Source organism: Triticum aestivum, chromosome 6D (genome assembly GCF_018294505.1).
Source record: "Triticum aestivum cultivar Chinese Spring chromosome 6D, IWGSC CS RefSeq v2.1, whole genome shotgun sequence".
Classification (NCBI taxonomy): domain Eukaryota; kingdom Viridiplantae; phylum Streptophyta; class Magnoliopsida; order Poales; family Poaceae; genus Triticum; species Triticum aestivum.
The window spans coordinates 97,356,509-97,374,920 of NC_057811.1; the positions used below are offsets into that span (position 1 = coordinate 97,356,509).

General features: G+C 47.3%; 2 protein-coding genes across 2 annotated transcripts; both read right to left on the minus strand.

Annotated features, from left to right (window-relative positions):
- Positions 1 to 267: 267 nt before the first annotated feature.
- LOC123143815 (disease resistance protein RGA5) lies at positions 268 to 7,422 on the minus strand. The gene is made up of 2 exons (XM_044562811.1): positions 6,756 to 7,422; positions 268 to 2,353 (listed from the first exon to the last, which is right to left on the minus strand). Exons 1-2 carry the CDS (start codon positions 7,160 to 7,162, stop codon positions 409 to 411), a joined length of 2,352 nt encoding a protein of 783 aa, XP_044418746.1. The 5' UTR covers positions 7,163 to 7,422; the 3' UTR covers positions 268 to 408.
- A 996-nt stretch (positions 7,423 to 8,418) lies between these two features.
- On the minus strand, positions 8,419 to 11,957 carry LOC123143814 (disease resistance protein RGA5). The gene is made up of 2 exons (XM_044562810.1): positions 10,752 to 11,957; positions 8,419 to 10,512 (listed from the first exon to the last, which is right to left on the minus strand). The coding sequence occupies exons 1-2, from the start codon at positions 11,549 to 11,551 to the stop codon at positions 8,577 to 8,579; spliced, it is 2,736 nt and encodes a 911-aa protein (XP_044418745.1). The 5' UTR covers positions 11,552 to 11,957; the 3' UTR covers positions 8,419 to 8,576.
- Between the last annotated feature and the right edge of the window lie 6,455 nt (positions 11,958 to 18,412).

Here is an 18,412-nt window from a genome sequence, read left to right on the forward strand (position 1 = left end):
AGATAACAGTTCTCCCAGTATAATCCAGCAATTTGCGTCTACAGTGGTTGTACTTTTCAGAGTAGTACTACTTACAGGGTACGCATCCAAGATCAGCTGCATATATTTACAACAGGATGTAGAGATTATATGTCAGTTCAGATCATGCAGGAACAAATGTCTTCATGTACCCAAGAGTGCTCTTTGAAGGCTACATGCTTTGCATCCTTATGAATACAAGAGTGAAACTTTAAAAGTCCACTTAATTTTACAATAAGGATTGGTGCGGAAAAGAGAAGAGGGCGGCCTTGGCCCTTTCCTTATTATCATATCACAAGGGCAGTGTCTTTAGCTGGTAAACAGGACCCACACTCGGTGAATAAATGGGAGAATGAATAAAAGAAGTAATACAAGGGGGGGCTATTTAAGTTATAGAGAAGGCGGATAGATTTTAACGGAAGGACATCTTGGGTGCAGATCGGCGGCGCTCGTGAAGGCAGTCTTGACATCACAATGCTTGTGGACAGAGGATTCAACACTTACGTAGATGCGCTCGAGGGCCAATAGGTTCTCCATACCTAGTGGCATAACACCACCCCATCCATCACGTATTCCTAGAGTGAGCTCGCGTAGGTTGGGCATAGCCCCCGCCTTGAACTCCATGCATGTCGTAGCATCATCATCACCATCAGAGATGAGTTTAAGGACCTCCAGGACAGGGAATGATCCCATGCAGATTATAGCAGCAGCCCTGTCTCCGGTGACATGCAACGCCGTGAGAACGAGCTCGGCGAGGGAGGGCAGCTTTCCAACAACATGAACCACGTCAGTTGACAAGTTCCCAATCGACAGATACAGGATGCGGAGGCAATGGAGCTTTCCAATCCAACTGGGAATTCCCTTCAAACGCCATCCTCCCAGACGAAGTTCCACAATATGAAGAGGAGGGTTTGAAAATGAGTACATGGGGTCGCAATAGTGTTTAGAAGGCTCATTATGAATGAAGAGGTGCTTGAGGTCACGTAGCTTTCCAATTGAGGATACCAAAGCATCAACTACCTCCGTCATCATTGCTTGGCTGCGGAACCCCAAGTACCTCAGATTGGTCAGCTCGCCAAGTCCATTAATATCCTCTAGCGAACTCTTCTCAATCTCAAAGCAGTGCAAATCACGCAACGATTTTATGCTCGCAATCCCTTGAGGCAAACACGTACCATAGGGAAGGGTTAGACGAGACAACCGTGACAAGCAAACAATATCTGATGGGATGATTTGTGCTGAATGGCCAGATATTTCCAGCGTCTCCAAATGAACAAGCCCTCGAATTTCAGTAGGGAGATCTATGATGCATGCGAATGCACAAACACTCAGATACCTTAGTTGAAACAATTGACCAATAACAGTGAGGTCGACTGTCGTGCCCCTCTGGTATGGGAAGTCATACACGAGCACCCGAAGGTACTTAAATAATGAAAGAGCAGGTGTGTACTTGGACTCTCCGAACTGTGCAAATGATCGAACTTGTGACATGCTAGCACCAATGATCCCCAATGTTGCATCATTGGCGCTTGATTTCAAGGACAATCTACGAACCTTGTACTCGTAGGCATGCATTCTTGCCATGTCTTCACAATTATATGCCACGCTGATAAAATTTTCTTCCGCACACTTGCTGACAATCAAATCAAGCATTATATCATGTACTCTGCAATATTCCACCTCTCCAGAATTTGAGGTTCCAGTAGGCTGAATCAAGCTTCTATTGATAAGCTCATTAAAATAACTCTTCCCAACATCCTCGAAGTCTAGTCCATGACAATTATTGACAAAGCCTTCCGCTACCCATTGTAGAACCAAATCTTGCCTCTTGATCTTTTTGTCTTCTGGATACATGCCAAGATACAGGAGACATGGACGAAGATGAAGGGGAAGATGTATGTAACTAAGGTTTAGTATACTCCTCATCTCTTCCAAGGTGGGGTTTGTGGCAAACTTGGCGCCCAAAGAATTTATTATACTCTCCCACTCGTCCTTTGATCTTGTTTGACGATTAGCTAATAGACTAGCTATAGTGATGATTGCAAGTGGCAACCCTCCACACTTCTTCAATATTTCAGCTGAAACGTCTTTAAACTGGGGTGGACAATCATATTCGGATCCAAATACTCTATTGAAGAACAACATTCTTGAGTCTTCTTCTTTGAGGGGTTTCATTTTGTAAACACACTTACGGTTGTTGCGACAAGTGCACATAGCCACATCGTCCATTCGTGTAGTTACTATTACTCTATTTCCTTTACCAACTTCCGGAAAGATACAACTTATAATATTCCATGTTGATTGATCCCATAAGTCATCTACTACAATAAGGTACCTGTTGATACTTTTGTTAAACATATTAGATATACTGAATTATTATATGACTACAAGCTGCAGATGAAAGCACCGAAACATGATAATGAACATAAAAAGACAAGGGTTCAAGCAAAAAAGATGCTAGTCTTAACGTCAATTTAGCATGTTCATGTAACATTCAAGCCTGAACCAACTTAATTTATGTATGACGCGTTAAAAGTCATGAAACAATTTTAACTTGCCAAATGCTCAAACAAAAGAAAGCCACAACTTTCTATTATATAACAAAATATAGTGACATGGGCATGTACATTTATGCACCCATATAGGAAGTACCAGTTTCTTGGATCCAACTAATCTTAATCATCAATATATCTCTGATCTGATGGCCGATAATTTTAATTGTAACTATTACAATATATGAGATTTGACCATTAAACGATATTTGTTAACAAGGTCTACCAAACATTGGCTATATACTTAGGGCATGACTACGAGCGCATATCCACGTGCTAAATCGAAATACTATTGACGACAGGCCCACGAAGGCCATCAGACGCATCTCGACTATTGCGCCACGACCAGTCCAGATCGATTTGAAAAGAAACTGAGTTGCTGGAAGGGCAAGCTCATGTCATACGGAGGCCGACTAATTCTGATATATTCGGTTCTCACGAGTATGCCTATGTTTCTTTTGTCTTTCTTCGAAGTCCCAGTTGGAGTCGGGAAAAGACTGGACTTTTATAGATCACGATTCTTTTGACAGGGTGATGAACTAAAACGAAAATACCGTCTAGCCAAATGGGATATCATCTGTAGACCGAAAGACCAAGGGGGTCTTGGTATCGAGAATCTTGAAGTTAAGAACAGATGTCTTCTCAGTAAGTGGCTATGAAAGTTATCAAGTGAGACTAATGCCACTTGGGCGCAAATTCTCCGTAGCAAGTATCTTCAAACCAAAACTTTGTCACAGGTGACAGTAAGGCCGACTGACTCACCTTTTTGGAAAGGGCTTATGAAAGTCAAATTATCCCTGTTTAATAGGACAAAGTTTATTATTGGTAACGGTGCTAGTACGCGATTCTGGGAGGATACTTGGCTCGGAGGGACACCCCTTGCCATTCAATACCCGTCTTTGTATCGTATTGTTCAACGACGTGAGGTGTTCGTTGCAACGGTATTTCAATCTATCCCCCTTAATATTCAGTTCAGAAGGACGCTAGTGGGCAATCGTTGGGAAGAATGGCTCCGTCTAGTAAGTAGACTGATGGAGGTTCAGCCTTCTCAACAACCCGATAAATTACGCTGGAAGCTTACTAGGTCTGGAATATTTTCAGTTAAATCAATGTATGTTGATGTTATCAATTCAAGCTTGATTCCTAGTTCCAAACATGTTTGGGCTGTCAAAGTTCCTTTGAAAATCAAAGTGTTTATGTGGTTTGTCCATAAACAAGTTATTTTAACCAAGGACAACTTGACAAAGCGTAATTGGACAGGACCTACTAGGTGTAGTTTCTGTGATCGGGATGAGACGATCAAACACCTTTTTCTTGATTGCCCGCTAGCCAAAGTTTTATGGCGGACGGTCCATATTGCTTTTAATATTACTCCACCAAATTCTGTCAACACGTTATTTGGAACGTGGCTTAACGGGATAGAGCCCGAGTTAGCAAGACATATTCGCGTAGGAGTCTGTGCCTTGTTGTGGGCTCTCTGGAATTGCAGAAATGATTTGGTTTTTAACAGGACAACACGCATTCATTTTTTGCAGGTTATTTTTCGAGCCACGGCGTTGATCCGTTCGTGGTCGCTACTCACTCCGACGGAGGCCAGGGAGCATTTGGTTATTGGATCTATCCGCTGGGAAACGGTAGCTCGGGATATATTCAACCGGTTTGGATGGCGGTCATGTAATAGGATAGGCAATTAGTTTACCTATCTCTCTTTTTGCCAGCCGGTTGTGGCGTCCTTTATTTGGCTAGTCTGTCTTCTAGCCTTTTTGGCTCTGGGTGAGCTCTTTTTTATTTGGAGACTTCAAGATCTTTTTCGAACCTATTTATTTGTTTAATAAAAGAGCCGTATGCATTATTCTGTGCAGAGGCCGGAGAGTCCCCTTTTCGAAAAAAACCAGTCCGGCCACCCATGCCACGGGTGCCCAGACCATTCCATTCATGATTTTGTGTCTGCCATACTAGTTTCGGCTAGTCTATTCTAGCTACCCCAATTTAGAGGAATGTAGTAAAATGATTAAATTTTCACAAGTATTTAACCACTGAAGTGCACGAGTGACAGCTAGAAGAAAATTAGTACCTTTTATGTGTGTTTTTTAGAAAAGGAGGATTACCCCCGGCCTCTGCATCTGGGAGATGCATACGGCCATTTTATTGATTATTCTCGAGGACCTTACAAAGTATCACAACAATGTGCCTGAATCCACCATCTTGGCAACATATGCCGCTACTCCTATCCAAAATGATGAAGGGGTGCTAGCTGGGCCACTACCCAAACCACTCACCTAAGCCTAACATCAAAAGCCGGAAGCCGAAACTCATTCGGAAGCCCCAGCCGAGCCACATACCGGGTCCGGGGCACAATCCGGTCAGACACACTCGTGTGTCGTCGCCGCCATCTTCCACAGGTCTTCAGATCATATTGAGGCTTCTACCTTGTCTGGCCACTCGGCCATCGACGTCACCATGACGCCAGACAGCAACCTCCTCCTGCGCGAGCCCATCTCCGCGCATCGGACGCCGAGTCTCCACAACGCCATGCCATCGATCTCCGCCGCCATCAATGTGTGAGATGAAACACCGCTCCACCATCCCTCCAGCCAGCACTTGCTCCAAGACGATGCCCCCAGAAGGGAAAGCGATAGAACGCCATCATCATCCGATCCGGAAGACCCAGATCTGGGGTTTCCCCCTGAGCATCCCAAACCTGATGGCGCAGACTGCCGACGATGCCTCGACCATCGGCAGTAGCTCCACCAGACGAGCGTCGTCTACGTCGCCGCAACCTCCAAGATGAAGCTGACCAGAATGCATGTGTCGACACCGAACCGCCGCCACTTCCACCGCCGCTTGAGCAGCCCCCGAGCAACGCCTTCAGGAAGGAGCACGCCACCGTGGTGTCGTCGTCGCTTCGAACAGGGGGGTCTGAGGTTTTCACCTGAGCTCCTGGGAGGGGTGGAAGGAAGGAGGTCCTCTCCGAAGCCTCCAACGAGGGAAGCAACACCCAAAGGCATTGCCATCGGAGTGGCCGCCACGCCGGCCAAGAGATTCCCCCGGAACCCTTCCAGCCACCGGATCTGCAAGGCCAGCACCCAAGAACGGTGACCGAAGCCACCAAGGGCCGGATCCGCTGCAGATCGGAGTAGATCGGGGTCGAGGACGAACATCACCATGGCCACCATCATCGAGCGAGGAACCGTCGCCGCAGCCGAAGCCCACCACCTCCCCGCATCCACATGGCCAGGGAAGTGGCCCACCTGTCCACGCCGGCGCCACCCGCCGCCAAGCTGCGCCGCGTGCCACCAGCCATGGCCGCCGCCATGGATCCGAGCCGCAGGCGGGCCGCCAACCGCGGGGCCCCGCGGGAGAGGAGAGCCGCGCCACGGGGGGAAGGCCCCGCCGCCGCCGCCACGACGCGGGCTTCGCCCGGTGGTGGCCTCCGGCGGCGGCGAGGGGATTAGCTGGAGAAGGGGGGCCCGGCGGCGGCGCAGTTGGGGGCTGCCGCCCGTGTCGCCTACCCTAGGCGACGCGGGGGCCTTCCGTATTGCCGGCTGCTGCTCACTTAGATGTGGCGTTCTGGGTCAGCTAGTACCTTTTATGTGTGAGATGCTCTCTAAGACGAGCAATGATATCTTGTGCTCCCTCAGTTCCGAATTACTTGTCGCAAGTATGGATGTATCTAGATGTATTTTAGTTCTAGATACATCCATTTCTGCGACGAGTAATTTGGAACAGAGGGAGTACCTCATTAGTATGAGATGACTCCTCCTTCACCCCGAGCTTCAACTGTAGGCCACCGAGGAGGCTTGTCATATCTGGTCTTTGGGAAACCGATACAAATGCCTTACAACTGAATTCCTCTCCTATCTCATCATACACTTGTTTGGCAAGTGTAGTTTTACCGAGACCCCCAAATCCAACAACAGCCACCACTTTGAGTTTTTCTTGGGTATTTTTTAACCAACTTATAAGTTCTTTCTTTGGGCCATCAATACCCACAAGGCCCGCTACATCCTTGTAGATCGCCGACAAATGAGGATCAACAGGAATGACATGAGTAGTAGAGTTGATGCGATCGTCAATCTTGTACCTTTGCACGGAGACAACAAAAACTAGGTATTTACCGATTTCATGTGAATGGTATTGGAAGCGAGCAGCTCCTATGTTAATGAAGAAATGTCAATGTTGTACCTCATGCGTCGTTCATTTGCCTGTAGAGCAAGAGCCTTGAGCTCCTCCATCCGATCAGCAATACGATGACGCTTCCGCAGCGTCTTGAGACGTTTAGCCGTCTTCTTTATAAAGCCCATCTTGGCATCGGCACCTCCAAGGTCTCGCATGAAGTCATCGATGCAATTCTCCATGTCGTAGGACATCTCCCTCACATGATCCCTCCAGTTCTTGGCCAAGGGATCCAGTTCATTCATGAGCTCAAGCTTCTCAAGGAGAGCTTTCATGGCGCTGAGCTCATCCTTGAGGAACGAGGCCTGCTTCCTGACTGACGTGAGCTTCTTGTACTCGTCACCCATCAGTGCGGCGAGCTTGCCTATGAGGGGGTTCATCGCCCCCATGGTGGCGCTGACCACCGGTGCAGACATCTCAATACCGAGGCTCCTTCCGGTGTTGGCTCAGCAGCCCGCTCGCGTGCTGCAAGTGGGCGTGACGGCGATTCGAAGGGAGGAGCTGCAGTGGTGCCGGAGAAGTGCAACGGGTGAGCCGGAGTGCTCGGAGCTCAAGAGGTGGATGGCCGTGGCGTATCCGCGGCCGGAGGTGGAATAGGTGGTGGAGTGGTGGTGCAGCGGGATATGATGAGGATGCGGTTGTAGGCCAGCGGGATATGAGGAGCCCGGGCAAATAGCAGCGTTTGGAGTCGTCGAGTCAACGACGCGTTTTGAAAATTCAGCGTGGAAAAACACGTACACAGAGACTGCAAGGCTGTGAATCCATTATGCTGTTTGTACGTACGAAGCTGATGCCTGGTCACTCTCAGAAAGGAGCCAAGAAGACGATTCCGGAAGCTACTCAAGGAGGAAGTTGATCTTATAGGTTAATATCGCCACTATCGTTTTCCGCCTTCAATTCCCAGACAACGACAGCCGGAGACGAACCGAGCAAGGAGGTCGTCGCCGGCAACTCCAGGAAGCTTCCCGCAAAGACTCGAACAAAGGGGAGTTGATCTTACGGATTAACATCACCATTGTCATCTGGAAGGATAACAACAGCCGGAGAAAAACCGGTTGAGTGAGGTCGCCGTCGCGGACGACCAATTCCTAGCTGCTCTCGTTCTCCAATGCTTCAATCCAATGGTCCATGCTCCCTGCTGTCACAGGATTGCAAGCAATTGAGTGGTCGGAACAAAGCTTTTGTGCTACTGATGCCGCACTTCGCACTTTAGAATGGTGCATATATAGATCATTGTTAAGCTTCTCCGTAGATAAAGTAGAGTCCCCAAACCACCACCAGTTTTTATCTCTCTTCAGAATGCCGACGTTAACATATTTCGAACTGGTTCTGATTTCTGAATTACACTCCCACATAAAGTTAGTCATATTTCAAGGATTATGTTTTTTTTCTAAGGAACGGTTGTAGGCTTGCATATTTTGTAGGACCGAATGGTTACACATTGGAAAGGAAACAGCTAGTGCACTCTGATTATAGTGGCGCAGAAGATTAATCAAATAAGGATGCCGAAGATGAATCCTCAAACATCAATGATCAGGAATGAACATCAATGTTGAGTTCACAGCCAAGCGTTATCTGGATGTACAAGACGCAGCTATTACAGGTTTTAACCAAGTGATCACTTCCATTCAGATCATGCAGGAACTGTACTCAGGCAGTCAAGATTCAGATATTCAGCCAAATATACTAACTCTGACATGATAAATTACATGGTATCATGAGCAGTTAACTTGCAGAGCTCGTACACAGTAAACACAATGAATAATGAATAAAACAAGTAAACCGGAGAACAGCTTATTTAAGTTACAGAGAAGGCCAATCAAGATACTACTAGTAGATTGTAACATGGGGGCATCTTGGGTGCACCTGTGCAGCATTCCTGAAGGCAGACTCGACATCATGGTCGTCATGGATGGATGACATGTTATCTACATGGATTTGCTCAAGGGATAAGAGTTGCACCATGCCCACTGGCATAGCACTGCCACCACCCCACCTATCATGTACTCCTAGAACGAGCCTTCGAAGCTTGGGCATAGCCCCTGCCTCAAACCCCATGCATGCCGTTGCATCATCATCACGAGACCTGAGAGCAAGACACTCCAGAACTGGGAATGATCCTGTACAGATTATGACAGCATTGTCTTGAGGAATGCACAACACCTTGAGACTGAGATACATGAGGGACGGCAGCTGCCCAAGAACATGAACACCGTCAGTCCGCAACCGCTCAACACACAGAGACAGTCTATGGAGGCAATGAAGATCACCAATCCATTTTGGAACCTTGTAGAATGGCCATCCTCCCAGACGTAGATTCTCCATACGGAGGGGAGGATCAGATATTGAGTCCAGCAGGTCGACATAATGTTCAAGATTGCAGGCAAGGTAGAGAAATTTGAGGTCACAGAGCTTTCCAATGGAGGAGACCAAGGCTTCAACCCCTGCCTTCACCATATCAAACTTGTAGGACTTAGTGAGTGTCAGTTCCCTCAGATTAGTGAGCTCGCCGAGGCCCTCAATATCATCCAATGAGCTCTTGCCCATGCAATAACAACGTAGAGTACGTAGCGATTTCATGTTCCCAATCCCATTTGGGAGTCCTGTATCACGCGGAAGAATGAAATGGGACAAGCGGTGCAACATGACTATATCTGACGGGATGTTTTGTGCCATTCGGCAATCTATATCAATTGTCTCCAAATGAACAGGCCCATGGATTTCAGTAGGAAGCTCTATGCTGCCTGATGCTGCTGAAACCTTCAAATACCTAAGTTGAAACAACTGGCCAGCGGCAGTGCGGTCGACTACCATCTCCCGGTAATCTGGAAAATCAAAGAGAAGCACACGTAGATACTTGAACTCCGAAAGAGGAGGTGTGTACTTGGACTCACCAAACCATGCAAATGATCGAATTTGTGTTAAGCTAGTAGCAATGGTCTCCGATGTTGCGCTACCAGCACTTAATTTCAGAGATAGTCGACGGACCCTGTAGTTGCAGCCATCCCATTGTGCCATGTCTTTATAGTCATATGCCACACGGATAAAATTATCTTCCCCACACTTGCTTAAGATCAGATCAAGCATCATATCATGAATACTACATGACAACACCTCACCACATATGGTATCTTCAGGCTGAATCATGCCCCTATTGATAAGCTCATGGAAGTAACTCTTCGCAGCATCCTCCAAATTTGATCCATGTAAATTACTGACAAACCCTTCAGCCACCCATTGTCGGACCAGATCAACCTTGCTAATCTTACGGTCCTCTGGATACATGCCAAGGTACAGAAAACATGCACGGAGATAAAGAGGAAGATGCATGTAGCTCAGGTTTAATATACTCCTCATCTCTTCCAAGGTGGGCTTTGTGGCAAACTTGGAGCTCAGTGAATCCCTTATGCTCTCCCACTCACTCCTTGATCTTGCTTGACGACTAGCTAATAAGCTAGCAATAGTGATGATTGCAAGCGGCAATCCACCGCACTTCTTCAAAATTTCAGCTGAAACTTCTTTAAATTGTTGTGGACAGCTATCTTCAGACCCAAATACTCTATTATAGAATAAACTTCTTGAGTCTTGCTCTTGGAGGGGATTCATTTGGTAAATGCACTCACGGTCATGGAGACACGCATGGAAAGCCACATCACCTAGTCGTGTGGTTACGATTACTCTACTTCCATTACCATCTTCAGGAAAGGCACAACTAATAATATTCCATGCCGATTGATCCCACAAGTCATCGACTACAATAAGGTACCTGTTGAAATTTTGTAGAATTCTGATTATAAGTTGCCTCTGGAAAAGTTTATGCTTATCAAAAAACTTCGCTAATAACTATTTATGAACTGAACATTTCATGGCCAATAAGTAACACAAGATTTGGCATTGTCCTAACAGAAATCTCCGCGTCATTAAAACAACTATTTAATGGTTTCAACTTCAGAAACTAGCCAGCCCATAAAAGTGCAGCGATGACAACTAGAATTAAATAAGTACCTCTTATGCGTGAGATGTTCTCTAAGACGGTCGATGATGTCTTGCACCTCACGAATGTGAGAAGACTCCTCCATTCCAAGCTTTAGTTGCAGGCCACATAGAAGGCTTGTCATATCAGGCCTTTGGGAAACTGAAACAAATGCCTTACGCTCAAATTGCCCACCAATCTTATTGTACACTTGCTTGGCAAGCGTAGTTTTACCAAGGCCGCCGAACCCTACAACGGATACCACCTTGAGTTGTTTCTCAGTATCAATCAACCAACTGACAAGCTCTTCTCTGGGGCCATCAATACCCACAAGGCCTGCAGCCTCCTTGTAGATTGCGGATATTGGGGGATCGACAGGCACAACACCAGAACTAGAATCAACGCAATTGTCGATCTTGTACCTCATGCGTCGTTCATTGGCCTCCAGAGCAAGAGCCTTGAGCTCCTCCATCTGCTCAGCAATGCGATGACGCTCCCGCAACGTCTTGAGACGTTGAGCTGTTTTCTTGATGAGGCCGGCCTTAGCATCGGCACCCCCAAATTGACGCATGAAGTCGTCGATACAATTCTCCATGTCGTAGGACATCTCTCTGACATGATCTCTCCAGTTCTTGGCCAGCGGATCGAGTACCTCCATGACCTCCAGCTTCTCGAGGGCAGCTTTCATGGCGCCGAGCTCACGCATGAGGAACGACGCCTGCTTCCTCACCCCCTTGAGCTTCCTGTACTCGTCCCCCATCAGCGTGGCGAGCTTGCCGAGGAGCGGATTCATTACCCCCATCGTCGCGCTCACGGTTGGCGATGACGTCATCTCGACCCGAGCCTCCTGTCGGTTTCGGCTGGCCCAGCAGCTACGCGTGCTGCAAGTGAGCGGGGCGGCAATTCGGAAGGAGGCGGTGTAGAGGACGGCGATTTGCCGGAGCAGCCAGCGGCGACGTCGAGCGGCCAGTCGAGGCGGTACTCAGGAGGTGGAGACTGGAGACGGTGGCTGGTCGTGGTGCCGGTAGGCCGGGCGCCGTGGTTGGAACCGGGAGGTGAGTAGCCGCACCGGATCGATATGCGGCCGGAGGTGGACTACGGGGAGGCGCGGCCGGAGGGGAGGCGGCGGCTGCCGTGGGCCATGGCGGGGGGAGAGTAGTCGCGGAGCAGTAGTGGGATGTGATTTGGGGGAGAAGGACCAAGTCAGAGACGCGTCTGGATATGCAGAGTCTCCACTTCCATCTTCATCTTCTTCTCCACTACTATTAAACAATCAAACAAGAACTATTTTACATGCACCCCATAAAAGGTACACGAATTCATTATGACCGCATGATTAAGCCCACTGAACTTAATCTAACGGCTAGCCTTAACCTAATCCATTCTCTGTGTGCACTTAACAATTTATCTCCACTACTATTAAACAATCAAACAAGAACTTTTTTACATGCACCCCGTAAAACGTACACGAATTCATTATGACCGCATGATTAAGCCCACTAAACTTAATCTAACGGCTAACCTTAACCTAATCCATTCTCTGTGTGCACTTAACAATTTACATTGACTGACCCTGCTTCACCATATGAAACTCCATGTCCGATCAATTAGGAAACTATAATCATAATCGCGTCTTCTTAGGAAACTAATCACAATCACGTCTTCTTCGGAAACTAATCACGATCCTGTTTTATTAGGAAACTAATCATGATCGCGTTTTATTAGGAAACTGATCATGATCGCATTTTATTAGGAAACTAATCGGGTATTCGCACACATTGACATGTCCATCACCTTGATCTCCTGGATCACGATCATATCTCTCCCAACAAAAACCACCACAACCGGCCTCCACTCGGCATGGCGACAAGGAGCCAAGGACCAACAACTCCTTCTTAGGGGACGCCGCCGGAGTGCCGGTAATTTGTGAACCGCCGAGGGTGCCGTATCGATCGCCCCTTCTCAATGTACGCCGCTGGAGTGCCGGTAATTTATGTTGCTTGTAAGACAACTGCCCAGCCAGCATTTATGGTTTCTTGTGAACTTACACGGCGTGCCTGTGCTGACTTGTATACTTCAAAATAAGGTTTCTATGCATTACTAACCAGAGTGTGCTATTTTTATATCTTCAGTGTTTCTTAGCAGATGTCGTTTACATGTGTCATCAAGACATTATTTGTTTTTTCTTAATTTGTAACACTTGTACTGCTCGAGTTGGTTTATTTTAAGTTGTTACATTTGGAACTCCTTTCACTTCATAAAGGGGCAGGATGGTCTAAATTGCAAGATGTGATTTTTTTTCTCACATGAACCATCTATAAATAAATATATTTTTTACTATTCTTCTACGTATAAATACTTTAAGGTCCTTTCGCTGTTCATTCGGTTAATGGTTAGGAACTAATGACCATCAAATTATTTTTATTCTTTGATAGTGTTACACATAAGTGGGTGTAAAGAAAAACTATCAAAAATGGTCATGACTTGCATTTTTTTCTTATTTTCTACAACTGGTACTTCTCCATATGTCCCCATTGTGTTCCGGGATGTTATTTTGTACTATTGTTTTCCTGTGTCTACCTTGTATTTATTCAGCGCATTGTTCTTTTCGCATTTTGGCATGAAAGCTTGTTGACTTGGAGGAGGATGAACACAGATGAAAGAGGGGAAACATTGTAGAATTGTGTATGTTGCTTGCCAAGTTTAGCTTTGGATTTTTAGTGCTTTGACACTTCTTGCAGAATGAACTAAACATTCACATGTCAAGAGCATCTTGATGCATATAAAGAGTAAATGGAGGCATGAAATTACAAGTTGTATGGGTTGATTTATACTCTCCAGTTTTATGTATGTTTGTGACTTTGTGTGTACCAGACATGAACATTCATCGTTTCATGCATTGTCAAGCTTTCCTATACGCCACGAGACACAAAGCAACCTTTTATCTACCACATGTTGGCATCTACTTGAAATGCAACCAATAATTATACGTGCGTTGCACGTGCACACTTACTAGTGGACTCAAAAAAGAAAAAGACTAGGGCCCTGTTTGGATGCTAGAGTTTTTTTTGAAAGTTAGCAAGAGAACTGCTAAGATTCCATTTCAGAAGGAGTTGCCAAAAGGCTAAGAACAAGGAGATCAGCTACCAGGGCCAAAAACAGAGTAAGCAGCCAAGAAACGAGAAAGAAAGAAAGAAAAACGGGCTACTACAGAGAGCAGCAGCGGACCAGCCGGGGCTCTGCTTTGCAAGGAGACAGCTCGCTGAGCCGCCGGTCCTTGCTGCTCCTATTGATAAGGATCCATTATTGTTATATGTGGCTGCTAACACACGTGCTGTCAGTGTGGCCATTGTCGTAGAGCGCAAGGAGGCTGGCAAGGAATATCCGGTTCAACGATCGGTTTACTACGTCAGTGGGGTGCTTATTGAGTCCAAGCAAAGATATCCACACTGGCAGAAGCTCGTTTATGGGGTGTTCATGGCAAGCCGGAAGCTTAAGCAATATTTTCAGGGTCATCCCATCACTGTGGTAAGTTCTGCTCCTTTAGGAGATATCATTCAAAATAGAGAAGCCACAGGACGAGTTGCCAAGTGGGCCATTGAACTTGGGCCTCATGGTTTAAAGTCTGTGCCACGCACTCCTATCAAGTCTCAAGCACTGGTGGATTTCATCAACGATTGGACAAAGCTGCGGATGCCTGAAGAGAAGCCGGACAACACATATTGGACTATTCATTTTGATGGGTCCAGGCAATTGGAGGGCTCGGGGGCTGGAGTTGTTTTAGCTTCCCCTCGAGGTGACAAATTTTGTTATGTGCTACGATTGATGTTTCCCTGTACTAACAATGCATCTGAGTATGAGGCCTTACTCCATGGTCTTCGGATGGCTAAAGAGATGAGCTTAAGCGGGGTAAGGTGCTTTGGCGACTCAGATTTGGTGGCTCAATAAGTATCAGGCAAGTGGGATTCCAAGGATCCTCTCATGGCGGCTTATCGCCGTGAAGTTGATACCATTGCTAGACACTTCAAGGGTTACCAAGTGGAGCACATTGATCGCAGAAAGAATGAAGCGGCTGATGCTTTAAGCCGGCTGGGGTCTCAGCGTAAGCCGGTGCCACCTAACACTTTCTTAGATATTCTGCATAACCCTTCTGTCAAGTTGCCTACGGAGGAAGACTTGGCTGTTCCAGACTCGGAAGCACAATTGGTGGAAGCTCTTCACGTCATCCCAGATTGGACAGTGCCATATTTGGCTTATATGACTCGGAGCGAGTTGCCTGAGGATGAAACCTTGGCAAGACAGATAACCCGGCGGTCTAAGTCAATGACAATTGCCAATGGTGAGTTGCATCATCGCAGTTTCACTGGGGCGTTTCAACGATGTGTCTCTCCTGAGGAAGGTCAAGAAATTCTTCGTCAGATTCATGAAGGAGATTGTGGCCATCATGCCGGTTCAAAGTCCCTTGTGGCCAAAGCTTTCCGTCATGGATTTTATTGGCTGATGGCTCACGCTGATGCGGAGGATCTGGTCAGTAAATGTGATGGTTGCCAGAAATTCTCACGACGGGCTCATGTGCCGGCTCAAGAATTGAGGATGATTCCAATTACTTGGTCGTTTGCAGTCTGGGGACTCGACATGGTTGGGCCTTTCAAAAGGTCCAAAGATAAAAAGACTCACCTTCTGGTGGCGGTTGACAAATTCACAAAGTGGGTTGAGGCAGAGCCGGTTAGTAAGTGTGACGCGGCCACGGTGGTTCAATTCATGAAAAAGGTGATCTTTCGTTTTGGCTTTCCACACAGCATTATAATTGACAACGGTACTAATATGTCCAAGGGCACCATGGAGGAGTTCTGTCAACGTGAGCATATCCGGCTTGATGTTTCATCAGTAGCTCACCCCCAATCCAATGGTCAAGCTGAAAGAGCCAATCAGGAAATCTTGAAAGGCATCAAGCCCCGGCTTATGGTTCCTTTACAACGGACGCCGGGTTGTTGGGTGGAGGAGTTACCCTCTATGATATGGAGCATCAATACTACCCCTAACAGGTCTACGGGTTATACACCTTTCTTCATGGTTTACGGAGCAGAGGCGGTTCTACCTAGTGACATCCGTCATGACTCGCCCCGCGTGGCGGCTTACGTTGAAGCTGATAACAAACAAGCCCGTCAGGATGCACTTGACCTGTTAGATGAAAAGCGTGACTTGGCAGCAGCCCGCTCGGCGATTTACCAACAGGATCTGTGCCGTTATCACAGCCGCCGAGTTAAGTCCAGAACCTTTCAAGAAGGTGACTTGGTGCTCCGGCTCATCCAGGATCAAACTGATGCACACAAGTTATCGCCACTTTGGGAAGGGCCTTTTGTGGTCAGCAAGAACTTGAACAATGGGTCATACTACCTTATCGATGTTCGAGAACACAAAGACTCACGTAAGTCGGAGGAAGAGACTCGCCGGCCGTGCAATATTGCTCATCTTTGGCCTTACTATACTTGAGCCACCGGCTCTCATAATGTACATATTTTGACGATGTATATATTATGATAAGTATAAAGCAGGACCTCTGTCCTTTTCATCCTCAATGATCATATGTCTTCATCATCATAATTTCAAACGACCAATTGAGGGCTGATCGTGTTCGAATCCAGCTTAACCCTTTGGTCCGGCTCATGATCGTATTCGAATCTAGCCGTTAAACCTCATGATCACTAGGGGGCTTCCTGTTCAATCATAGGTCGTATTCGAACCAAAGAGAACATAGCTGTGGGTACCCTCTTGATCGGCACAATGCCAAACTCACTAGGGGGCTTCTTAATCGTATTCGAATCATAGCTTAACCCCTTTTGGGTCCGACTTTGATCGTATTCGAACCAGAGTCGTTAAAAAACTCTCAATGTCGGGGATATACCCCGCGGTATGACCCGGCCGAAAGTATGACCCGGCCGGACTTGACGTTTCATCGGTAACCCGCCAAAGGATGGGTGATTTACGAGTCTGGCGGCTCACTGATCTGACGACTCATAAGCCTGGCGACTCTAATGGCCCCGATGGCGGGTCAGATAGAAGACTAGGCCCAAGGCCCAGAAGGCCGGCTTATGTTATGATGGGTCGGCTTAAGAGGAAAGCGTAAGGAATATTCCCTTACAAAGGAAGTAAGACCAGGACTCTACTTGTAATAGACTAATCCTAATCCTACTAGGACTAGTCATGTAACCCGTCCCTTCAACTTATATAAGGAGGGGCAGAGCACCCCAAGAGGGACAAGCAAGAAAAGAATCATTAAGGCTAGACACAAAGAGAGGAGAGCCGGATTTACAGCGTCTCCCTCATGAGCATAATGAGACCTAGCCAAAAACAGCATATAGGGTTATTACGGAATGATGTTTCCCGAGACCCGAAGCTGTCTAAATCCACGTCTTGTGTGTTGCGTCTCTCGTCCCGATCAACCCCTCTCAAGCTACCACATAGATGCGTTGGCCTCACGACTAAGTCCTCACACTAGGACATCTGTCGTGACAATTCCACGACAGGCTACTACAGAGAGCAGCAACGGACCAGCCGGGGCTCTGCTTTGCAAGGAGACCCCAAGTATCGAACGAGGCAGCCTCAGCCTGGGTTGAATTGGATGGGACAACAAGCCAGCTTCCAAACAGAGGCCTCATCCCTGATCAAGACCAGTACATTATTGACGGAGAGCTTTTTCTTATAAAAAATCCATCGATTTCATTCGCGCCAAATCTCCCAACAAACAAGCATGGCCAGCGCCTTTGCTGCAGCCATATCTTTTCTTGAGAGGTCATCGGATAGGCCAGCTAACCAGTCTGCGGTAGTAGTTCCAGCATGCCAAGTCGTCGGATCCAGGGTCTGGAGCCGAGCAAGAGGAGCGAAGGACATCCATAGACTGAGCGACCAGGGGCATTCTCGGACTAGGTGGTCCAGCGTCTCCAGGTTCCGTAAGCAAAGAGGGCAAAAATAGTTATTTTCCCATCCTCGCGACAGTAACACATCCGCCGTCAATACCCGGTGTTGAACAGCCGTCCACATGAAAAATTTGCAGTTCAGTGGCGCTCGCACCCTCCAGATCAGCTTGGAAAACATTGACTCCTCAAATCCAGAGAACAATAACTGATACGCCGAACTGAGTCGAGTAGACTCCGTCCGAGGTCAGTTTCCAAATGATGGAGTCCCTGACACCATGTTGTATCGTGACGCGTTGTAGCCGTGCAGACAGATCAATGAACTCGTCGAGCATGTCATCTTGAAAACCATGAGAGAGATCCCGCAGCCATGTAGAATTGCTCATAGCTGCAGCCACTGTCCTCCTCTTCCTGCAGGAAATGGCAAAAAGGGAGGGAGCCAAATCTCGGGGAGCCATGCCATCCAACCATGCATCGAACCAAAAAAGGATCGTGCAGCCATCTCCGATGCGGACCGTCGTGGCTGAGGCGAACATAGAGAATTCCTCGTCCGAGCAAGGCACCGGCATGCCAGCCCAAGTGCGAGGCTGGTCGGCCCACCGGAACCAGAGCCACCGAAGACGCAATGCTGATCCAAATTTTTGCATGTTTAGCAAACCAAGGCCTCCAAGGTTGAGAGGTCTGCACACTTTGTCCCAACCGACCCTGCAGTGACCGCCATGGCATGTGTCTCCAAGCCCCTCCAGACCCAGGCTCTGGTGCGCTTATCGATCCAAAGC